The sequence below is a fragment of the Podarcis erhardii genome (genome assembly GCF_964252035.2).
Source record: "Podarcis erhardii genome assembly, chromosome: 9".
In the NCBI taxonomy this organism is placed as follows: Eukaryota; Metazoa; Chordata; class Lepidosauria; order Squamata; family Lacertidae; genus Podarcis; species Podarcis erhardii.
In genome coordinates this window covers 64,970,280-64,995,193 of record NC_138512.1, presented here as the reverse complement: position 1 = coordinate 64,995,193, position 24,914 = coordinate 64,970,280, and the positions used below count along the sequence as shown (strand labels likewise).

General features: G+C 42.6%; 2 protein-coding genes across 5 annotated transcripts in view; one reads left to right on the top strand and one right to left on the bottom strand.

Annotated features, from left to right (window-relative positions):
* The window catches only part of PKD2 (polycystin 2, transient receptor potential cation channel), a 19,650-nt gene extending 16,542 nt beyond the window's left edge, over window positions 1-3,108 (top strand). For both annotated transcript variants that reach the window (XM_081876726.1, XM_081876725.1), the window contains exon 15: window positions 68-3,108. In XM_081876726.1, coding sequence (XP_081732852.1) covers window positions 68-307 — 240 coding nt within the window. In that variant the 3' untranslated portion in view covers window positions 308-3,108. The remainder of the gene's footprint in view (window positions 1-67) is intronic.
* Window positions 2,789-24,914, bottom strand: LOC309350152 (broad substrate specificity ATP-binding cassette transporter ABCG2-like). Of its 3 annotated transcripts, none has more exons than XM_081876861.1 (16): window positions 24,837-24,914; window positions 21,499-21,715; window positions 19,756-19,815; window positions 18,769-18,883; window positions 17,706-17,858; window positions 16,293-16,450; window positions 15,619-15,770; window positions 15,082-15,186; window positions 13,832-14,079; window positions 10,864-10,946; window positions 10,105-10,194; window positions 8,746-8,870; window positions 7,119-7,273; window positions 5,803-5,892; window positions 4,191-4,285; window positions 2,789-3,839 (listed from the first exon to the last, which is right to left on the bottom strand). In XM_081876861.1, the coding sequence occupies exons 1-16, from the start codon at window positions 24,874-24,876 to the stop codon at window positions 3,692-3,694; spliced, it is 2,034 nt and encodes a 677-aa protein (XP_081732987.1). In that variant the 5' UTR covers window positions 24,877-24,914; the 3' UTR covers window positions 2,789-3,691. The 3 variants fall into 3 exon arrangements, with proteins under 3 accessions (XP_081732987.1, XP_081732988.1, XP_081732989.1); XM_081876862.1 differs by lacking the exon at window positions 24,837-24,914 and adding an exon at window positions 24,663-24,801; XM_081876863.1 differs by lacking the exon at window positions 24,837-24,914 and adding an exon at window positions 24,592-24,643.

Sequence of the window (24,914 nt, the reverse complement as noted above, 5' to 3'; positions counted from 1 at the left end):
CATAAAATGCAGTGTATCGTCTTTGGGCATTCTTTGTATGATCAGACACTATGATATTTGTGCCTAGGACGACAGGCTGGGCCGTGATAATGAAGTCCACAGGGATCAGATGGAGAGACTTGTACGAGAAGAGCTGGAGCGATGGGAATCGGATGATACGGCATCCCAAGTGAGCCACAGACTGGGAACTCCAATGGGGCTCAATGGCCAGTCCCGGGCTAGGAGTTCCCGCCCTTCTTCCTCACAGTCCACAGAAGGCATTGATGCCGGAGGAGGTGGGAACAGTGGGAACAATGTCCACGTCTAGTAGACTTTTTCCTTTGCCTACAAAATTATGAGTATTGCGCAGAGTTAGTGATTTGGCTAAGTCACAGGAAGCTCTAAGATATGCAGAGGCAGATTCGGTATGCAGAGAAACAGCCGAGCTGTTGATGCTTTTTTAAATATAAAATTGGGAGACTAAGAAGTGATTTAAAAAGAAAAGTTAATTTGGGGTTGTCTCTAATGTAGCACTCAATTAAAATCACCTAGCGATATACTTTTGTTGGCAAAAGGCTGTTTCACAGATTAATGTAAAAGTAGGTTGCAGGTAACTTTGTCGCACGATAGATTGTACAGTAGGCTGCGCACCAAGTTTCCACCAGCACAGCTGCTGTATTGGACTTCTCTGATGTGAAATAGCAAAACCTTCACATCTGCTAGTGCAAGAACACTTACACTACCAAACAGAACTGATCCAGCCTTGGACTCGGTTCCAGCTACTTAAGAATCTACAGAAATGTCACAAATTTCTCTGCTTTCCATAGAAAATGAGTAAGCTCATATAGTGAACTGTCAGCTCAATAACTAAGGCTGCAATCCTATACACACTTACCTGAAAGTCAGCACAATTGAACACATTAGTAAATATGCATAGGATTGCACTGTTAATAGTTGTTTTACATGTTTTCATACAGATGCATTGAGGCTTCCCCTCCGGACTATGTTCCCTTCAAAAATGTAATTAGCCCTCTAGAGTGAGGGACGACGACCCCTAAACTATCAAGTTTCAATTTGCTATATAAAGTATAAAACACACCAATTTTAATTGCAAATCTTATCTGTATGTTCTTAAAGATAGCAGGATTCTGGAAATCCTGTACTCTTAATAGTATTTTAAAGAAACTGTCCAAATCAAAGGATAAATAGCTGTTGCCTGCTTTCAAGAGAAATAGGTATTACAGTAATTTATCCTAACTACTTGCCAAAAAAGTAACCTCTGCATTTCATTCACCAGAAAGAAATGAAATCACACAATGTCCAGAATAATGTGGCTGGGATGGTATGCTCTTTTTCTTCTTCTGTTTTTCTACATGGAATGGCACAGGAATTTTCTGTTACTCAAGCAAGCAGTAGTTCTCAAATGGCAAGGGAAGGCAGAGTCTCCTCTAGTTCTTAAAATGCTATTTTCACACAGTGTGCCTCTAAACATGGGTGATTTAATAGCAGTGCTTTTCTTCTAGAAGTTCTTCGCCATGAAGTTGTTACAATAAGTGCCACATTTTTAACCAGTGCTTTTCTTCTAGGGAAAAAAAAGGTGTCAGTACTGCGTACCTTTGAGTACCCCCCAGGAAAAAGTACTGTTTAATAGCACCCTGTTTAATAGCTCTGCTTCAAGCTATAAGCAGAATAACAGCTCTGTTTCCAGACCTCTGAAATTCAAATGACATTCCTTTAGCCTGGTAGGCAGTGTCCCCAGCCCCAAATGTTGAGAGGGTGAAGCAATTTCAATTAGAGCTGCATCATGAGGGTGAAGGGATTAACTACACCCTCCCACACCCCTGGGTTGCACCCCAGATAATAAGTGTGCCCCCCATCTTGTTTCTAGAGTTTTGGGATGGGGTAAGAAACTGATTAATGAAATTTGGGAAGGGAAGGGCTAAAATGATAAAGAGTTGATTCCTAGAGAGGAGTATTAACCATAGAGAAGGGAAATGGCTGGATGAATCTATGCAGGTCATAACTGGCAAAAATGGGGGGAATGAACAGCTAGATGGCAGGTCACCTACACCTGAGGAAATTGCCCCAAAGCTGAAGGAGGGATACTTGCAGGGGGAGGATGTTTTGCTCAGAACATAATGCAGAAAGTATGTCTATCCTACAGTAAAATTCCACTGTGGAAGCAGCTTTTGTGAGGTGCCAGACTGGCAGCTCATGCCTTTCAATTCAACGGTATTAGCAATGCACCTTGCATTAATTGAAAATTAAAGGGACCACAAGAGGGACCCAGAGTTCTCTTTTTTGGTAGGAAATTTACAACATTCTATTCTTAGGCACTGATTGTGGTTGGGTTGTGGCTTAAATTAGACATGAAATTTTAAAAAAAAACCCTGAAAGGTCATTTAGTGATGTAGCAAGAGCACAAAAGTCAGCAAGTCAGAGTCTTTTAGATTTCTGAAAGATTTTATGTGGTGCATTTCCAAAACAACAACCTGTGTGACAGTATGACTCATAGGGACACATTCAGTTGGCTTTGTTGCTGGGGGCTAGATGTCTTCAAGAGGGTGCTTCAGTCCACAGGGATTTCTCACAGTAGTGCTAATGGCATCCCAGATCTTTCGTGCCATGCTGTCGCAGATGCCAAGCCGCAGAGTGGGAAGCTGCCATTGCAACACGGCCTTGGCGTGCTTGTATCAAAAGTTGTGTCTTCCTGTTTGTATTTACAGCCATCACAATCATTATATCTTACATTTTCAGCGTTGCTATAAAAACCAAAATGTTTGCATTCATAATCCTATTTGTTTATATATATATATATTAATATATATGTTTATATATATTGTTGTAACATGTTGTTACTTAATAACAAACTTCATTTTGAAGTGCAATAAGATTTCATGGGTTATCCATGCATACTGACAACGTACATACATTTAGTGTATGACAGCGAAGCTACCTGTTTTTGTATCCCTTTTGTTTCACACAATGGAAGTGTGAGTTACCCCCTGTTTTTAGGTTAATGTCTTAATAGCAAAGGTGTGTTGGAAAGTTATTAGTTATCCACAATGATCAAAGATGTATTGGTTTAATAGTGACCACCTCCCCCCTTAATAAAGACTTTATATGGTTTGCAGTAGTTTGTGTGTTATTAGGTGGGGGGATACAGGCTGGGTTTCAATTTAGTTCCATGGGCCTGTTGTAGGTTGTAGGAATAGGTGGTCTCTTGACCCAGTTCAACTCAATCCATGGATCTTGAACTAAAGCAAAAGTCTCTGTTTGCATAAGGGCAAATTTATATCCCCCCATGTGAGCTCCCACCTCTGGTTTGATTTTGTATGGGTAAGACATTGACCACCTTAACCACTGTTTGGAAGGACAAGGCCAATCTAAATGTGACATTGTAGATGATAAATACATATAGTTTTATACGTAGATGGCACTGGTGGGGGAGGTCACAGGCCAGGTTAGGACCATGGGGGGGGGCACTTTGCCACACCCACGGCCCCATTCGGAATCCCCGGCTATTTGCTAATTGCTAACGGGAGGAAAGTTCCAATTGGCACAATGGCCACTTTCCTTCCACTCTCTCTCTCTTGAAAGAAAGAAAAGAAAGAAAGAAAAGTTTTATAAATCAGCTGTATACTTTACATATATTACATGTTTACCATAAAAATACACTGTAGTGTTCAGTAGGCATGTGTGCCCTGCTCGATTAAGTATACTTCTTAATAAATCTCAATTTCAGATACGCAATAGAGAGGAAAATGATTGTCATGCATATAAGAGCCACGTAATTCTTCACCATGCCCAAGAAAGTCATGTCAATGCCTTGCATCTTCAGATATTCTTCTCCAGTGCATCTAGAAAATACAGGTTAAAGGCAGACGTTTTGTTAGAAATGCATTATCCCTAATTTTACCTAGTTTTCTTGTTTTGCTCTCAATGCTGTTTCTTAATATAAGTCAGAAGAATGACAACAAAAGATGGAATACAAAGAAGACACTGCTATTAGTTGATCGAGGATGACACAGACAGTCCACACACACATACACACACACCACACCCCCTACTAAGACTGTAATGCAGTGAAGCCTTCTTCTCCACTCCACCGCAGCCCCCGGTTAATTCTAATGTCCAAGAAATCAGCTCCAAATAACTGTTTTTTTAGCTTACTGTATAGCGCAACTGTTTGCAACATGCCAAGTACTTACATAGTAAATGGACTAGGAGCGATGCAGGTTACGTTGACCCCTTGTTCAAGTTCTGAGCAAAACTTAAGCCCGGTAAATTCATTTACTTGCAAAGCCTTTAAAGACAAACAAAACTGAATTACTTGCTTGTTTACGCCGCTGTTACCTGAGAAGGTTTCCATATTTTCACATCTTTGGGAAGAGGCAATACAACAAGAAGAATTTCAGTCTTGTTAAGGATATGAAAACATTACACATTATATTTACTTCTCCAGGATTGGTGGAGATCCCAAAAGTAGCTGAGATTTCTCAGTTTGGCTGTCAATCGCTGTGCGCATTAAGAGGCAACCTGTCTGAACAGCCTCACATGCTTTCAAGCACTATTTTTTGCCACAAGTTAATATACTAAGGATCTATTGGTGCTTTTAAGAACATAACTGGAAAATGTTGCATAAGAAATCCTGCAATTCACACACACCCTTTGTAGCAGAAATACCTATTTCACCTAAAGTTTTATATGCATTTCATTTCATTTATTAGATTTATTGAAGTTCTCCAAATGACTTACAGCAAAAAAAGGAAGATATACAGTATATATTACCGTGGGGGGAATCAAATAATATATTAATATTTCGTATAAAATCCTTTTTATAAAAAAAAGCCATGCTCAAAGAATAAAGCAATACTCAGACCCACTAATTAACAAATGAACAAAAATGAACAAAATCTCGATCTCCCCCAGTCCAAAAATCATTCACATCAAACTAACAATGTGGGCGGGGGAGAGGGATATTTGATTCTAATTAATGTATGCCAATACAGAAGAGAGTTAACAGGCAGCACTGTGCACTTCACAGCCTATATCACTAGATGTCACTGTGAGATCACTTTTCCACACTTTCGTTTTGTCTTGTGATCTCAAGTCACAGGTCCAAAAGTGGTGGGGTGTTTTTTGTTTTCACCGCTCATCATGTAGTGGTGTCCAATTCACATAATTCACCCTCTCATTTAAAAGAAAAGGATGTGGAAAGTGTGCTTGTGCCCAGTTCACACATTCAGTAACCAGTGTATGGCAAATGCTTAATATCTGGGGTCTTCTTTGTAGTAAATGAGAAAGGGGCAGGCCTGCACTTCCACAGAGCCATCATCCAGGCAGTTGCTTGATGAAATGAGAAGGGACTCTTAATATTTCTCCAAGAGCAGAAATCACTAAAGGTACATCAATGCCATTGTTGTTGTTTTTTTTTAAAAACCCACCTGCCACACTAGGGTCCTAATCCAGATTGGTCCCACACAATGGCATTTTAATGCCTGCATTTAAAATTAGCAAAAGTAACATGTGGCGTTTAATTAAAATGTGTTTGCTAAGCGAGCAAACATGTTTTTATTAAACACCTGCACATATGGTGCAGCCTTAAGAGAACTTATCGTACTGTATTTTATGTAAACTGCTTAGAAGTTTGGGTGTTTAAGAACTATTTTAAATAAAAAAAAACAGAGTCAATGTTGAGGGGAAAGATAACGTTCTCTGGTCAGTTATACGAATTTGCAGCCAGGGTTATGATATCTGGTGGCGAGTTCTAAATTTCCAGAACCATTTCTAAAGAAAAAAAAGGGAAAGGCTAATACCTACATTCAGGCCATAGCGCGGGATACTGAAATACTTCAGCCACAGCAACCAAGGTGAAATGGTTGTGATGTTCACCAGCAAGCCAGAGAAAACCTACAAATGGTAATAGTAGTTTTAAAAGACAGGGGAAAGTCAAACTGACAGAAAAAAAATTCACCCAGAGCTCTTAAAGGATTTCAGCCATTTCCAGAATTCATTCTCATTGCCATAAATTATACAAAGTGGCTTTGTGGATTTCATGTTTACCGAGTCGTTATTCCTCTGGAGCACCCATCATCAGTAAGCGTGTACTTTTTGAAGTTCAGCAAACTATGTATGTGTTTTTTATTCACCGCCCCCATTTCAGGGGTGCATCGTAAGTTAGTTTAATGGCAGTAAACAGTTTTCCTGCGGGAATGAATGGCTATTCGTTTTCCATGGGATAAAGAGTCTTAGGGCACCATCTTTGCAACTCCCATTATGTCTGTAAACATGGCATGAAGGCTGGCAACATCAACCCCACTGTGTGGGAATCCCTTGCAGACGACCACAGAGCCTGGAGACAGACAGACAGGTTGCACATCCATAGCAGTGGCCAGAACAGGAATGACCACTGGGAGGATAGTAGAGATAAGAAACCCTGTGGTGCACCTGCAGCAGCACAGCTGGGTGCCTTCATCTGCCACAGCTCCAAAAAACCATGTCTCTCATACCCGTCTCAACATCCACAGCAAGTGCTCTAACTTTTCACAGTTTGACTTCACCCCAAACAGGCACTATCTAGGAGTCTTACAGCCACTGAAGGCAAACTTAAAAAGGTAAAGGTAAATGACCCCTGACAGTTAAGTCCAGTCACGAACGACTGGGGTTGCGGCGTTCATCTCGTTTTACTGGCCAAAGGAGCTGACAGGAGCAGACAGTTTTTCCGGGTCATGTGGCCAGCATGACTAAGTCACTTCTGGCGAACCAGAGCAGTGCACGGAAACGCCGTTTACCTTCCTGCCGGAGTGGTACCTATTTATCTACTTGCACTTCAATGTGCTTTTGAACTGCTAGGTTGGCAGGAGCTGGAACCGAGCAACGGGAGTTCACTCCATCGCAGGGATCTGAACCGCCAACCTTCCAATCGGCAAGCCCTAGGCTCAGTGGTTTAGACCACAGCACCACCCACTTCCCTGAAGGCAAATTTGCTCCCCTATGAATCATCCTGTTCATGTGATAGAACTTTGGGTGGTGGCTGAAATGTGGCAATGTGGCCTTTTTGCATAATATCTGTCTAAACATTCCCACCCCCACCCAGCAAAGGAGGAGGGGAAAGAGAAGAATCAACCAAAACTCACAATCATAAAAACAAAGCAAATATTTATGATGAGGTTTGCAACCGACGTGACGTTTTGCCCTGTTGCTATTGCCAGAGACATGGAACTGGCTGCGTAGGCGACTAATATAACAGTAATCATCATGGTAAAGAAGGCTACCACAGTTGGCTTGAAACCTGAAACAAATTAAAAATGTTAACACAGTGGTACCTTGGTAGTTGAATGGCTTGGCTCCCAAACAAATTGGCTCCCAAACACTGCAAATCCGGAAATGAGTGTTCCAATTTGCAAACGTTTTTTGAAAGCTAAATGTCCAATGTGGATTCCGCAGTTTCTGATTGAGTGCAGGAAGCTCCTGCAACCAATCAGAAGCCACGCCTTGGTTTTCAAAGTGTTTCGGGAGTCAAACAGACTCCCAGAACAGATTAAATTTGAGAACCAAGGTACCACTGTAGATGTACATACTCAGCATCAAAATTTTGCAATGCAAGTTTCCCCATGAGCAAAACTGTATACATATGCAGCTTTGCACTAGCATGTCAGCCTTAATATCATAGCTGGTTTTATTTGTCAATAAAAAGCATTGTTGACTGTGGTGCTTTTGGTCCTTACATGTATTGTAAACAGAACACAGAATACAGTGTTCTATGATCTTGTTACCTGAAAAGCCAAGAATTTGCCTTTTTTGCAGCAGCTACACTTTGGGTCAACATTTTCATCCAGCTCTCCACTACAACCCCAAGACTGATACCCTGATCAATCACTGTCCACTCAAATCACATCTATGTATATGTGACATTTGTATTTGGAGTCCAGCGTGCATCACTTTCACAAATGCATAAGAGCTGTGTTTATCCTTTCAGTGCTCAGTCCCCCAGCTCAGGGGAACTTTTTGGAGCTTTTTGCTATCCCTTTCTGCTTTAACCACCCTAATTCTGGGGTGAGTGGGTCTTAATGAAATCCACAAGCCCATACACAGTGCTTGAGGGGGCTGCCAAGATATGGGAGTTAGCAGGTCTCTCCTACCCCACCTCAAGCATTGGGTAGGTGTTTTATATTATTGCTAATTTAGAATTAACCTCCTTCCAGTAGCACCTTAAAGACCAACTAAGTCAGTTCTTGGTATGAGCTTTCGTGTGCATGCACACTTCTTCAGATACACACAAAAAATGCACACGAAAGCTCATACCAAGAACTGACTTAGTTGGTCTTTAAGGTGCTACTGGAAGGAATTTGTTTTGTTTTGACTATGGCAGACCAACACGGCTACCTATCTGTAATTAGAATTAACCTATTATATATTTTACATCAAAAGTGAGATTTGGTCGACAAAAGGAAAACAATAACTTTACTATTTATTTCCAGAGGAATATACATGTTAGTCTCCTACGGAAAACAACCAATGCATTTGTGGCGCCTTAAAGACTAACTAAATTTTTTTTATGGCATAAACATTTCTAGTATCAAGTCCACTTCATTTCCCAGTTGCTGGTACGGGAGGGTGTGTCTGAATACACACATGGTTTTAAGTGGCAAAATAAGCATATTGTGCTTTCCAACAATAGTGATATGCAACAAGCAATCTGCCTGCCACCATCTAATATCTATATTAAGGAAAAATGAAACATGACTTTTGTAGTATACTTGCCTATCAAGAAATAATTTAAGGAAGTGAGGATGATGCCAGGTAAAGTCCTCATGGGCACCATATCAGCTAATATCTTTGAGAAGAAATATGCAGACACTCTATAGTAGCCACTTATATATTCATGTCTGCAACACAAAATATATACATTCAGGACTTGCACAACCAACAAATGGATTCATAAATGGCAGCAGTTTTCAATCTAGTTTTCAAACTAGTACCAGACATTTCCCAGAAGCTTGTTTCATCTATTTAGAACAGTTATGTCCTGCTTTATAGACTTGTGAGGTTGTCAAAAGTGCTTTATGAAAGATTCCCCCAATATAATCACATTCAGCTTTACTATCAAGAACAGAAATAGCATGGTGTCCAGATGGTGCCAGGATTATTCAGGCAACATGTCCTGTCCTTGGTCTTCCCTGTGGCACAATGGATCAGTGTGTCTGGCTGTTAACCAGGAGGTTGGTGGTTCAAGCCCACCAAGGGCAAGATTCTATAACTGCAGGGGACTGGACTAGATGATCCTCAGGATCCCTTCCAACTCTACAGCTCTATGATTATATGAGGTCACTACTCCGCAACATGCAAAGCACATATTCTGCCACTTAGCTGGGGCCCCATAAGCTTTAATGAAAGTGTGCTTGCTCTACCCAGGTCCACAACGCATCCAGCATGCAACTGCTGAGCTAGTATTTGCTGAAATTGAATATGGGCTCAACATTCACATATTCCTTAGGCGACAAAACTGATGCTATAGAGCAGGGCTGGATGTGGCCCTCAAGGCTCCTTTTTCTGGCCCTTAATGCTTTCTCCAGGTCACACACCCTCTTCTCAGGCAATACCTGGTTCTTCCTGGCTGAAATGTGTCTTTGAATTGTGATGATGCCTCTTGCTTGTCTGGTTGGAGGACAGAGAAAGGTGTGTAGAAACTAGTCTATGTTTACAACGGTCAAATTCTTGCTCCTCCCACTTTTGCCCAGGCCCTACTCACCATGGACATGTGACACTTGCATGGTTGCCCAGAAGAGAATGTGGTCCTTGGATTGGAAAAAGCTTCTCACCCTTATTTTAGAGAATTCTTTCTCCCTAAACCCGGAGCCCATACAGACAGCCAAACTTTAATTCAGACTGAGCGCTCTCAGCCAGGACAGCGTGGCCATCTGTATCTCCTTACCAAATGAAGAGAAGGCTTTTATCATAACCAGGGGCTGATAAGTAGTATGAAGTGTGGCAGAATGGCCATGAGCATGGGCTCCATAGGTGGAAGTGACTGATGAGTTACTCAACCAAAGAACAGGTAAGCAAATAAGGCTACTAGCAGAAGAGTAAGCTTGGTTTTCCATTACACACAGTTTTACCTACATAAATATCCTTTTTTCTGTGATAAAAAGTTCAACAGTCGTAATACTATTCAAACACTGATTGGTCGTCAAGAAGAACAAAGCGCCAACTCTACAAGAGAACCCAAAAGTGACAGAATTAGAGATACCAAGGCACAGATTAAATTCTGCATCAATCTGCAACTTTTAAAAAAAATCTGTGCAAAAATCCTTACGTATTTTTGTGTGGATTCTTCTAGCATATGCATTTCTGCAAGCAATTTCCCGATCTAATTTAGTTTCATATGTTATTTCTTCTAATATATTTTTGTGCACACTGTTTCGTCGGAGCAAAACTGAATTGCAGCTTTAGAACTGCATTGAAAAATTTGGCGAAGTGCAAATTTTGAAAGACAGCCGTCCTTCAGCTGGCTTTCTGGATTACGTGCAGATTCGGTAGTATCACAAGAAAATGCATAAAAAAACAAATTTCTCCCTCATCCTTAGATGGGAGAAATAGATGCTTTGAATTGGGTGGCTCAGCTTTGCTAGAGATGAGTGAACTCTAGAAAGCCCTTCTCAGATAGAATCAGACAATACCAGACTTTTTCTAAAAGGGAAAAAAGCCTTGGCAAAATTACCTTTCCCTGTCCCATGGTTAAATAAACATTTAAGCAAATATATTGGAGACTGCTGCATAAAATATGTCCTAAAGTAATTTGTTACCTAAACTTTTCTGCACATAAATACTAGCTGAAGATGATGCTACATTGCATTCTCTTTTTTTGAAGCGTTTACTCACCTATTTTGAATGCCAGTGGCATCATTTTTAACTCCAGCGAATACGGATCCTACTATTAGTCCCAGAAAAGTGGCAATACATATCTAGTGCAGGGAAAGAATATTTCATATTGAAAACATGCTGTCTTGGGCAGGTAGGAGTGAGGAGCAGAAGGAAACTTTTGAAAAATAGTGGACTTCGTGAAAGTATAATAACTGTTATCTATTAAGTTTCTTCTCCTGCTGTGATGATGAGCACTGCACTTTGTTAGGGAAGGATGTGTGTTGATATACCACACTGGTCATGCCTGGCATACTAGTCCTAGAACATAAGATTGTATCCAACTAAATATCCAACTGAGCAGACCCAAAGAAATCAGACCCAAGTTAATAATTCCCATTTGTTTCAATCAGTCTTTTCTAAGTACCGGTAAATGGTGGATACAAATCATACTTTGGCATAGGAGAAACCACAAAAGAAGAAGTAACCATATCACTCTAGGTAACTTATAAAAATGGGCTTTGGACCTTCACTGTAACATAGAACAGGGTTCCCAGACTGTGGTCTGTAGACCATCAGTGGCCCACATTTCATTCACATGGCCCACAGCATGTCTATGGATTTGGGACTGAAAACAAGAGAAAGCACATCCACTGCATTAAATATTAATACTGGTTCTTTAACTGAATTTTATTCTTTCTTTTATTTCTTGAATTCTATGCAACCCCCCCCCCCTTTTTGTAAAATAATGTTTGCTTTAAAATGCTATTAGAAATAATAACAACTTGAACGACTCAAACTGAATTTGAAAAGAAAACATTCTACTAAATGTTTACAAGGTAAAATCCAACAGAGATGTGTTTAAACTCTGCCAGATTTTGGAACAAACTAGGTATTGTTACACACATTTATAAAGGTAAAGGACCCCTGACAGTTAAGTTCAGTTGCAGACGCCTCTGGGGTTGCGGCACTCATTTCGCTTTACAGGCTGAGGGAGCTGGCGTTTGTCCGCAGGCAGTTTTTCCAGGTCATGTGGCCAGCATAACTAAGCCACTTCTGGCACAACGGAACACCGAAACCAGAGCAGCACGCGGAAACGCCATTGACCTTCCCATCAGAGCGGTACCTATTTATCTACTTGCACTTTTTTGGCATGCTTTCAAACTGCTAGGTTGGCAGGAGCTGGGACCAAGCAACAGGAACTCAACCCGTCACAGGGATTCGAACTGCCAACCTTCTGATCGGCAAACCCAAGAAGCTCAGTGGTTTGGACCACAGCGCCACCCATGTCCCTTTAAACACATTTATACAGAGCAATAAAATTGCCCAGCCAATTTACACACACACACATGCACACATATATTTATTTGTATCTCTCTCTATATGAAATATACAGAGAGAAGGAGGGAGAGGACAATGATCAAACTGATTAAAAACTATGCTTTGCTTTCTTAAGAACAAGCAAAAGTGATGAAAATCTCAGCCAAGATGACGGTAACAGCCTGTTCAGTCGTGTTTAAGCAGGAGGGATTGCCTGAGCCTTAACACTAAAAGTGCACTTGATACATGGTACCGTAGTGCTAAGGACTTGTTGAAAGGACCAAATGTCAGGGATAATTCTACTGCTAAGCCAGTTGAAGTGGGAAACAAAGATCATATCAAGACCAATTTAAGAAGATTACCAAAAAAGAAAAAAAAAGGCTTAATGAAATGTGGAGTCTTTTTAAGAATGCACTCAAAATCCATCCCTAATGAGGTTAGGGAGATAGAAATGATTGTGAGAAAAAAGTCAGGCCCATTAACCCTGGAAGATTATAGGTTCTTAAAATCCTAATTCTTGTCACAAGGTCAAGCTTTTACAAAGCAATTAATAGGGATCCCCATAATATCAACATACACACACAAAGCTTTTAACTTCACGGCCTCTGAACAGATGATTAGCAATCACTACATATCTTTGAAAACCGCTGCAGAATTCTTGACAAATTTGCAGCAGAAGTGGAGGTTATAGCGAAAGGAATGGACACATTGTGTGAGAGGGAAACTCAAAGAGCCCTTCGGATAGAATACCTGCTGGAACAGCAATACATTGTTGTTTGCTGTTTTCTACGGCTCTCTTCAGACATTATGACCCAGTGTTCAGAAAATCAATGAGGAGGACAGTAGGGACGACAATGTTAGCTCTGCCCATGCCTGTCCCTCATCGTTTCTGTCACATTCAACTTGTGGATGTTTCTAGTACAGGCGTGTGCTTGAAATGTGCTTCCCAGGGGAAGAAGAGGACACATACAGTTCAGGTATGATGGAGTGGTTGGACGCAGAGGAGCGGTGGGAGCCACCAGCTGGGGAACCCCCAAGGGAAGAAGGCTCGGAGCCTGGGCATTGGTGGTGGGACAAGAATGAGTGGTCAGAGGGAGAAAAGGGAGCTGACTGGGAGGAGGAGTCGGAGTCGGAAGCTAAAGAGGTAACAGGGTTTAGTGAGCAGGAAGGGGCTGTGGCAGAGAGCAGTCCAGAACCAGAGGCAGAAGCAGAGGATGGAGGCCAAGAGACAGAGATGAGGCAGGCTGCTGAAGAAGCTAGGGAGTCTCCCCCTCCGCTATGACCAGCTCCCTTCCCCACTGGTCTCCCAGAACCCAAAGAGGTATGAAGAGGGCGGAGCAAAGACAGCCAAGACAAAGGAGTCTCAGAGTGCTTGGGAAGGAGCCAAGGGAGAAGGAGACTTTGGAGACTGCCTGCTTGGGGCAAGATCTGCTGGGAAGTATTGCTGTGCTCACTAGGCCTGAGCTATTTTGTTTCTTTGAATAGTCCATTTCACTGACACCATGTAAGTTATGTCTGTCCTGCTCCCAACACCCACCCACAGTATATCAAACGTAACGATTCCTATAGCTCTTGGTTATTTAAATTAAATTCATTTTTAAATAACCCGCATAGCTTCCTAGTAACATTGATCTCCCCCGCCAAAAAAAGAAAGGTTAATTTGGGATACCTGGGCAGTGGAATTTTGTGGATTTCCAATCAGATTTTTGAATGTGCGTTTGGACACCCATTTGAGCTGATGAAGAAAGGGTGTGGTGTACGGAATTCCTTTATAAGCTGTCGTCTTCTTTTTATCGTCCGAAGATAGTGCATCGAGGTCTGCCATCATTTGTTTGTAGTAAGCACTTCTGGTAAAGCGTATGGCTAATCCTAATGCAATGCTGTCAGTGTCTTCCATGTCATTGTCTTCATCAATGGCTGTTTTGGGTGATAATGAAAACTGAGGTTACTCCTTTGCAAATGAGCAACAGGTGCAAATTAAATCACAGTTTGTGTACTCTGAACTATCTTAGGTTGTGTACAGACTGACCATCTTGCAACAGATCCAAAGCTACTTCTGGGTGAACACTGAAATGCTGCGTTTCACAGTCTACGGCTAACAAAAATACTGATGGTAGTTCTATGCCCACAGATCTTTCTATGGGCATACCGTATTTTTTGCTCTTATAAGACTCACTTTTTCCCTCCTAAAAAGTAAGAGGAAATGTGTGTGCGTTTTATGGAGCGAATGCAGGCTGCGCAGCTATCCCAGAAGCCAGAACAGCAAGAGGAATCCCTCTTGCTGTTCTGGCTTCTGAGATTCAGAATTTTTTTTTTCTTGTTTTCCTCCTCCAAAAACTAGGTGCGTCTTGTGGTCTGGTGCGTCTTATAGAGCGAAAAATACGGTAATTGTTTCCCCAGTCCCTCTGTTGCTAGCAGAGCTGCTCTACACAGGTGGAGAAGCACCCCTGCCCCAAACTGAAAGCACTCCAGCCAGAGGATCTGGACAGTTAGGAATACTCTCTAAGGCTGCACACATACCATACTTTTAAGGCACATTTAACATACATGACTTCCCCCAAAGAATCCTGGGAACTTCAGTTTGTTAAGGGAGATGAGAATGATAGCTCTGTGAGAGGTAAACTGTATGACCCACAATTTGTTGGGGGAAGTGATGTGCTTACAATGTAATATAAATGAACAGTGTGCATGCAGCCCAATATTGTCTTAGGGTTGTGATTGATTAGACCAGAAGCTACTTAAATCTGGTCTAGTAACTCTGCCAATTCTATGGGTGGGATTTTGACAAAAAAGTAGAACCTCCTATCACATTTTAGGGCCAAATGGATAAGTACTTTTAAAAAAACACAGAAAGAAGTGGTTTGGTGCTGATACACACAGATTCATCAAGGTAACTCTGAAGGCTTTCAGAATACATACGTATAGTAATGATGGTCATTTTACTCATTCCAACAGCAGTTGAATCTTCATTAATGATGTCCAGAAAAAAATCAGCAGGGTTGTTATATGGTTCACACAAATAACCTGTGAATAAAAGATGATTTATTTTTACATAGCCGGCAGCTGAGGCAGCTTTAATGAAAACACATTTACAGGTACATTTATGAACATTACAGGTGCAATTACGAACTGCCACTTTCGGTTCCCTCAGTTTTTTATGTTTTCAGTCTTAAATTCAGTTCTCCACATTCTGCACTCTTCCATTGTCTCCCAAGACAGATGGATGCCAACAAAGCTAATGACCCATAATTAGGGGCCTCTGCGGTCCCACTAGCCGGACATAATGAATTGCAACCGCTGCCCACCCCTGGACTGGGTAAGCAGCCATTATGGCCCCTGCTTGGCTAATTCAACATGGGATCCTCCATTAGATTTTAACTCTTGCTGGATCCAGGAATTTGAAAAGACTCATGCTCAATTCTGGCTCTAAATTTAACATACCACATGAAAACTCACCAAGACCTTTGAAGTATGGAAGAGCATTTTCACACGGGCCATGATAAAGAAGTCTTCCAGCAGCAAGTAGCGTCAGGCTGTCAAACAATTTGTAAATAGAGTACCGGGGCTGATGGATTGAGAAAATTATTGTTCTCCCTTGTACCGCCATCCTGAGTGCAACACAGGAAAGACCGTCAACTACTGTAATTACCGGTACCTGTTGTTTTAATGTTCCAAACCATTCACAACACAAATGGACATAACTTTAGATAACAACACTGGGCTCTTGCATTAAGCAGTACTGTAAGCAAAATTCTTACCAAAACTGATAGTCTTCTAACTCAACCCCTCTTCATTTACCCATATCCACTTAGCATGTCACACAACTCACAACATAACCATAACATAAGTGCTGTCTTGTGGGATCGCACCAGAGTTGGAGGCATGGGGGAAACTATTGCATAAGAAAGTGAATATAAAAGCTGTGACAAAAAACCAAAAAAAGGAATGCTGTCTTTAAAAATAATTGCCTTGTTGAAAAACAAACCAAGCCAAGGAACATCAGACTGTCAATATTCCAGCCATGGCACAGGTTTTCACCCACCCACCCCCGTCTGTCTGTCTCTTGCTTCAATCTAGAGAGTACATCATTAGCCATAAGGTGCAGTCTCCAAGAGTCTAGCAGAATTTACTTTTTTAAAAGAAGCAGGACGGCATTGGCTGTGCTGGCATCCAGTCCAGTTGTTGGCTCATCTAAGAACAATACTGTAGGGTATGTAATGAGCTCTAGTCCAATGCTGGTTCTTTTCCTCTCTCCCCCGGAAACTCCACGGATAAAATGGGTGCCAATCTAGGTACAGGAAATGAAGTTTCAAAACGAGGATCCTCAAAACTATGAAAATGTTTCAGTTAGCACACAGGAAAAATCTCTGGACCTCTCTCCCCCCCCCCAAAAAAAAGATGTCATCACCCCTATCTTTCAGGTACCTCTCTTACAACCAGCAGCGGTTTTAGGGCAGCTCCTCTCTTGGGGCTCTGAGCTGAGGGGGCGCAAAATATGCCACAACTATGACATAGTGCGCTTGAGAGTATGCACAGAACAGAAGGCAAGAGGGAGGTGGCGTGAAAATAAGAGATATTCAAGGGGGGTGTCAAATTTTGTCCTTACTCAGGGCACCATTTTACCAAAGTCCACCCCTGCTTGTAACACATCCATTTCCCAAGCCACAGGTCTTTCTGGAACTCAACCCATAACCCTTCCACCCTTCCTTCCTTCCTTCCTTCTTTCGTTCCTTCCTTTCTCTCTCTCTCTCTCTCTCTCTCTCTCTCTCTCTCTCTCTCCCCACTGCTGCTCAAACTCTGGCCAGAGGGAGGGTAGGGGAACTAGTTGCTGTTATAGACCAGCCAACCTTAGTATTATGTGTTTGCTTTCAATGTAACCCGCTCTGGGTCTTTTATCTTTGTACTCTATGCTACCTTCCAGCAAAAGCCTAAGGTTTTCTATACACACTCATCCTCTCTATCTTCCACCCATCCATCCAGGCAGGCAAGCCTGAGGCATGAGTATAGTTCAAAGACACATTCTAGCACTTGAAGAGGGTATGGTGCAGGACTGGTGAGAGTGTGTGGTCCAAAGAGGGGGCGTGGCCTGGGAGAGCCCCAAAGACCAGACAGAGCGGTCTGCAGGGCTGCATTTGGTCACCAGGGCTGCAGCTTCCCAACTCCACAATGGGACAATGCCAGAGTGGTGAAGTTTCTCTCCCCAGCCCAGGGCTCCTCAGCTTACTCCAGTGGCATAGAAGGGAGATGTGCTGCAGTAGCTCCCGTGCTACCAGCATCCCATAAGAAAAGGGCTGAGATAGTCTCATGATCAAGTAGCAAACAATGGGCACTTAGACTCCCTGCAGAGGTAGGCAGGGAGAATCACAGAATTGTAGAGTTGGGTCCTGAGAGTCATCTAGTCCAGCCCCCTGCAATACAGGAATCTCAATTAAAGCCTCTGTGGCAGATGGCCAGAAGGGCTGCATAATCTGCCAGTATTTATAAGACGAGTTCTGACATTAACCATTAATATTTGGCAGTATTAAATGCCACTACACAGATACCTTGGAGTCTGCAACTTTAGACAAATCCAGTTCCTTGAGAACTGTTTCAACTCTCTCTTGCTTTTCCTTTTTGCTCATAGACAATGGTAGCCGAAGAGCCGCTGAGAACTCTAAATTTTCTCTGACCGTCAATGTTCCCATCACTATGTCATCCTGATTGATTAAAAAAAAGTTTTCAGTTGAACATTATACTAGGTTTTATCACTACTGCACAATTGTTAGTACAGTGGTACCTCGGTTTACGAACTTAATCTGTTCCTGAAGTCCGTCCTTAAACCAAATCTGTTCTTAAACCAAGGCACGCTTTCCCTAATGAGGCCTCCCACCGCCGATGCCCTTCCACCATTCGGCTTCCGTTCGTAGACCGAGGTAAAGTTCACAAACCGGAACACTACTTCCGGTTTTGCGGAGTTCGTAAACTGAATAGTTTGTTAACAGGGCTGTTCGTAAAACGAGGTACCACTGTATGCATTCACATAGTAAAGAAAGTGCTACTGTGCTGTGTCAAGAGAAGAGGCTGCTATTTTTTGTTTTATGTATTGATTGATCGCTAAAGGGCACTGAAGGTCAGTTGACATTACCAGAGTTGGCTGAAGTCGCCTGCTCAGAAGATGGTTATTTCATGAGCACTGATGACAGGTGGCTAATAGCTATGGCCCACTCCATATGTCCAGGTACAAGGTAGAATGAAATCAGTTGGGAAACAGCCAGTGCAAGAGAAAACTCTAGCTTTGCAGCCTCCGCTATATGCCGGGGGCAGCTGAGCCTGCCGCCTGGTTGCTCGCCCCCATGCCCACTCACGATTCTCTGACTGAGCAGATGGGTGGGATCCATGGGTGGGATCCAGCAGGCGGGGTGGGTGGGGAATGCTGGCACGCAATGGTGCCCACCAGAGAAGGTGAGCGGATTTACATGATTAACAGTAATCATGCACAGAAAAGGAGACACTGATAGCACTGGCAGACAATTAACACATGAAGTATCATAACAATCCTTTATCTAAACAGAATAATAGCTATCACACACGTACCGTGATAAAAGATCCACTACAGAGTTTATTTACCTGAACTACATATCCGGAAATGCATTTAAAATTTGAAGGCAAAGGGAAGCCATTGATCAAAATGTCTCCTGTCAGGCCTTTAGGATTTTTCCTTGTAGCTAAAATGTCCAGGAGCCTATAAGGAAAATCAAAGGACTCAAGAAAAGTTACTTGTGCCAACATCTGAAGATCATACTGTTACGAACCTAAGAAGAGCCCTGCTGGATCACCCCAAAAACCTGTCTAGCCAGGTACGCTAACTCTAGGAAGCCAAGGTGTCTTTGGCCCCCTCAATACTTGTTGGAAGGGAGTCGGGGCCCCTCAATGTTGAGGGGGTGGAGGAGGCTGACTGTGGAGCTGAGAGCAGCAGAGCTTCAGTGGCCAGCTCCTCCAGAGTGCTCAGCGTCACACATGCAAGTCACGCATTAGGCCCCCTCAATCTTGGGGGCAATTTGGTGCCTTTGCATCTTGCCCAACAACCTCTTCTCATGCTAGCCGACCAGATGTGCTCAAGCACAACCACACTCCCTACTCATGTCCCCCTGCAACTGGTATTCAAAGTCCTGCCATCTCCATTATTAATCTAGTATTATCTTTTTATGAATTTGCTTAATCCCCTTTTAAAGCTATCCAAGTTGGGTTACCATCAATGCACCCTGTGGTTGAAAATTCCAGAGTTGAACTATGTGCAGCAGATCTTCCTTTTGTCTGCCCTGCATTTTCCAATATCCAGCCATGTTGGATAACCCAAGTTAAGGTATTATAAGAGGAGGAAAAAACACTTCTTTTTACCCATTTTCTGCACACCACGCTGAATCTTTTTACCTTGTACTTTTCTGGTTTTGATTGATGCCATTTTGAAAATGTGTCTTGAGTTTTGTTCCGATCAAATATGCACATTCATTACAGAATCTCACTTACTGGTTGTGAATGTAAAAAAAAAACCTGTAACAATGTTACATTTAATATTATCAGAAAATAGATCTTTACCCATATGTTAACACTTACGAAGATTTGCCGCAGCCTGTAGGTCCTAAGATTGCGTTGAGACCAGGTTTCATGACACCACTGTAAATGAAAAGCAATTTGTCAGTAGTCAGTTGTTTAATGTGTAAATCCATTCCAACAGAATGGCATCTTTGGTAAAATAGTTCACTTTTGCACAAAAATAAACTAGTTCTTTCTTCATAATTTGAAAACTAAGCATCTTTCCCCCCCACCCCTTTAAATATCAGTGTACAAGAGGCAGAACATGTTCAACAACTGGAAATATCCTGCAACTTTCATCAGCCTTAGCCAGCATGACCAACAGTTAGGGATGATGGGAGTTGTAATTAAGCAACATCTGGTAGGTGACAGGTTCCTTACTCCTTTTCTACAAGATTATGGATTATATGCCATAAATATTCATCTTACATTTGGGTTTAGTTTCTCTATATGGGTTAGATCCAGATTGTCCCTCTTCTTAACGGATGGGATCCTTCTGTTCATGGAGGGACCTAAGAGGTTCCTAGCTAGGGATGATGGGAGTTGTAGTCCAAACGCAGCTGCAGACCCGAGTTTGGGAAACCCTCTAAGCAGTGCTTTTTTTCCTGGGAGTACGCATACCCCTAAACATTTTGTGAATCTAAGTTTGGCCTAATTGAGGGGCAGTATTTCAATATGGGTAGGAAAATGAGAGTACCCCTAAACATTTTTTTAGAAGAAGAAAAAAAAGCACTGCCTCTAGGTGAAACAAGCTTGGCCTCTGTAACACAGAGAGATGGGTTCAGGAGGGCATCTCTTGACAATGAGTATTCCAGCTGCAGAGCAGAACGTACATAAAACAATACCAGGGGCAGGAAAGGACTGGTAAGGAACATAGAATGCTGCCTCATACCACATGATATTGTGGATCCATTTGTTCAGTACAGTGGTACCTTGGGTTAAGAACTTAATTCGTTCTGGAGGTCTGTTCTTAACCTGAAACTGTTCTTAACCTGAAGCACCACTTTAGCTAATGGGGCCTCCTGCTGCCGCCGCACCACCAGAGCACGATTTCTGTTCTCATCCTGAAGCAAAGTTCTTAACCTGAGGTACTATTTCTGGGTTACCGGAGTCTGTAACCTGAAGCGTCTGTAACCTGAAGCGTCTGTAACCCGAAGTACCACTGTATTTTCTATGTCGACTGTTTGTAGTAGCTCACTAGGGTTTCAGGTGGGGAATCTTTCCCAACCCTACCTGGAGATGCCAGGGATTGAACCTGAAACCTTCTGTATACCTGAAGGAGCGTATCCACCCCCATCATTCAGACCGGACGCTGAGGTCCAGCGACGAGGGTCTTCTGGCGGTTCCCTCATTGTGAGAAGTGAGGCTACAAGGAACCAGACAGAGGGCCTTCTCGGTAGTGGCTCCTGCCCTGTGGCACGCCCTCCCATCAGATATCAAAGAGATAAACAACTACCTGACATTCAGAAGACACCTTAAGGCAGTCCTGTTCTGGGAAGTTTTTAATATGTAACACTGTAGTGTTTTTAACATTTGATTGGGAGCCACCCAGAGTGGCTGGGAAACTCAGCCAGATGGGCGGGGTATAAATAATAAATTATTATTATTATTATTAGTATTATTATTATTATTATTAAGCAGCTGCTCTACCAATGAGCTGCAGCAACTTCCCCTCCAGTGAAGCCACTCCACACCTTGCTCTCCGTACATGGAAGAAGCAGGAATTGCACCCCAAAATAAGTAAGCAATGGCAATTAAGCATACCTGACATCCGTCAAGATATCTTTTTTAACCACTTTTCGAAAGCCGTAGTGGCCAGTCTTCAAATGCACTCTGTAGCTGATGTGATGAAAGGTCATTGTGCTTCCTTCAGCAAACCCGGAGCCTAGAAAATTGATTTTCTTCTTCCGTAGGAAACCTGCATCTTCGTCATCACATATGCTTACATGCTTTTCAATTTGTCTGATTTTTGATGCAAATGCTGGTGGTGGCAATAAACAAATGAATGATCAGAAAAGTCACTGTAGGTTTGTAACAAACGAGGAACCAATAGCAACAGGTAGCAAAAGTATATCGTGAGCCCAATTCTAATCTAACACCACCATCAATAAAAAAATTACGAAGGCAATTTTAAGGAAACAAAACGAGGGCAGGGCATCCAAGTTTTCTAAATTAATTTTCTGTTACACTCTCTCTATTTGCGTGGGCCGTGGGGATTTCCAAGGGCACCGGTTATCAGGGTTTGGCTTCCTTTGATAGAGAGGGCTTATGGTGTTTCTGTAATATTTGTTTAACTTAAGAAACACTGCCCCATCCGATCCCTAGGGAGGCGTTCCATCAGCCTTCTGGCAGCTGTCTGCCTCTCTATCTTGGCCTATGTTCACACCATACATTTAAAGCACCTGACTTTCCCCAAATAATCCTGGCAACTGCAGTTTGTTAAGCATGCTGGGAATTGTAGCTATGTGAGGTGGTAAACTACAGCTCCCATAATTATTTGGGGGCAGTCAAGTGCTTTAAATGTATGGTGTATATGCAGTCTCTGTCTCAAAAATGAAGTTGTCTCTTACAAACAACTTAAGATCCAGCTGTGCTTGGGGAGTGGGTGGGAGTGTGTCAATGTCCCTGAGCTCTGTTGGATTTCTCCATTCAGAATATTCTAGGGAATGTTCCAGTTATTTATGAGTGTCCAACTGATGCACAACTGTACACACAAACATCATGCCAAACCAGAAGTGAATTTAATAATTGCAAAAACGGCTCTAGAAGAGCCCAGAAATGGGAAAAAATGAGTGAAAACAGCGCCTATCTATCCCAGGAGCCTTGTAAGAGGAATCCTAGGAGCCCTTGCGCTGACCATTGAGGCCTGTGGAGTTTGAGAAGGTTTGTAGGGAACAATTGTGGTGGAGTTTGGCATTGGGTAAGCACTGCTGGCTTTTTAAAGGGTTTACAGAGGTTTCAAGGGTGTGTTTGCAGGTTTTTCCAATGGTGCTTCAAATATACACAATTTCACTGACGCGAATAGTACCTCGAAACATAAGCCCTGTGTAAATTAGTTTTGTATTTGGGAAAATATAGTTCTTCCTACAGGCACAGAATTCATTGCTATTATCATTGCTCTGTGGATTGTGGCTGCATGGATATCATGAGCACCTGCTGAATCTTGTCAGCAATTTCTGCCCTCTGTACAATACTTTAATTTTATTATTTTAATTTCTTTAGGGAGCTATGCACTTCCCACTTCACAACTCCCACACAGGAATGAACATTTACCCAGATATTTAAAACGATGGCTAAAGGAAATAACTAGGTTGCCCATTTATCCCACAGCAAAGCTGGTACCAGTGTGCAAAACACCCATTTCCATTTTGCAACTGCATTTAGCATTTAGCATCATGCATTTAGCATTTAGCATTTAGCATCATGCATTTAGCAGAGAGAGAATGACAGAGATTTGGAGTAACAAATGCAACTTAAATTGTTTGTGTTTTGTTAGCCAACTTATGTACTCTGAAATAGAAACATTTTGACAAAATAAACAACCCGAGCCAGTTGTAGCTACTAAAAATGCAAAGTAAGAACCGAAAAAGACCCGTGCAACCAGTCACCACAGAGCACCTCCTAAAGGCACATCCTTGACAGCATCACCCTAAGTGCACAATTATTTGGGGCATAGTTATGAGAAAATACATACGTATATAATTGTCTCTCCCTCTGAGGTTAGCATCTATGCACACTGTGTATGTGTTTTTAGGAAACATTTTACATGCAAATGATCTTATTGCACACTGCCACTATAGTTTTAATGCATCGGCAGTTTATAAATGGTCTTGTTTTTATTTTTATTTTCCGACACCAAGGGGGGGGGTGGAGAGCAGGCGGGGGGGTTGGCTGCCCACAGGGGTGTGGCGCGCATCCTGGGGGTGTGGTACGCCATCTGCAGGGGCATGGCACCCGGTGCGGGCGGGGGGGCAGCTGCAATGGCACCCTGCCAGGATCGCGCTGCCAGGGGCTGTGCACTCCTCTTCCTCCACCAGTGACCCCAAGTTCTGAATTCAGGGTGCATGTAGCATCCCAAAACCAAAACATCTGAATGTTTTATTCAGTGCTTTTAGTCCTTAAAAAAATGTTTATGGGTACTCTCATTTTCCTACTCATACGGCCCCTCAATGAGGCCAAACAAAACACTCACAAAATGTTTAGGGGTATGCGTCACCACCAGAAAAAAGCACTGGTTTTATTGTTTTTTTATGTGTTGGAAAGCTGCCTAGAGTGGCTGGGGCAACCCAGCGAGATGGGCAGGGTATAATCATCATCATCATCAGGCCTACAGGCATTTCAGAGCCACTGAATCTGCCTTGCCCCACCTTCCAGTCTCTGCTTCTCAATTTGTATTGTATTATTTTCTGCTTGCCGTTGTTTTATCGACTGTAGTTTAGAAACTATATATTGTACTTGTTAAGAGTGGATTTCTGTTACTTTTTATATGCTGGTATTTAATATTATTCTATACTATTCTAATGAATTACTTTATTTGATGTAGGTTGCGTATTTTAAAGTGATGTTTTATTGTCACATTTTTGTCTTGCATTAGATTGGTACATTCTTTTGCTTCTTCAGCTTGTAAACCGCCTTGGGTATTGTAAGATAAAAAGACGGTATACAAATTAAAAGGGGTGGTGGTGATGATGATGATGATGAACGAGATTTGGAAATTCAACCCATTTTGAAGAGCGCCCTTTTGCTGTTTTCCTGAGGGATTCCACCCAACCCCAACCCCACCCCTCATGAAGATTCATTTCCCCCCCCTCAAAAAACCACGGGATTACTAGAGGGCAGCCTCCCCTCAACTCACACACTTTCCCCCTCTTTTTCAAAACCTTTTCCAGCCAATCCCTCCGTCCCTTTTGTTTGGTTTGTTTTGTTACCCATTCATGAAGGCGCCGGGGCGGGCGAAGTGCCGCGCATGCGCTAGCAGCCGTCCCTCCACTCCGACGGGCCGAAGGGGGCCCAGGTGAGCGCCTCGGCAGGTGAAGGCGGCAGAAAGAGAGCGCGCGTGCGCTGAGGTCCCGCTCCGGCTTCTCCTCCCTTCCCCATCTCACCGCAAGCCAGGAAATAACGGCTCCGCCGGGGACGTTCCATCGCGGCCCATTCGCCCTCCCTCCACCGCGCGGCGGCGT

Excerpts from the sequence above, each read along its gene's own strand:
- LOC309350152 (XM_081876861.1), bottom strand. The coding sequence starts at position 24,876 with ATGGAACGTCCCCGGCGGAGCCGTTATTTCCTGGCTTGCG. Across the intron at positions 16,451-17,705 it reads CTAAAGTTGCAGACTCCAAG|ATTGGCACCCATTTTATCCG; the intron begins GTATCTGTGTAG and ends TCCTGTACCTAG. Across the intron at positions 14,080-15,081 it reads AATGACCATCATTACTATAC|CCATTGATGAAGACAATGAC; the intron begins GTATGTATTCTG and ends CACCCAAAACAG.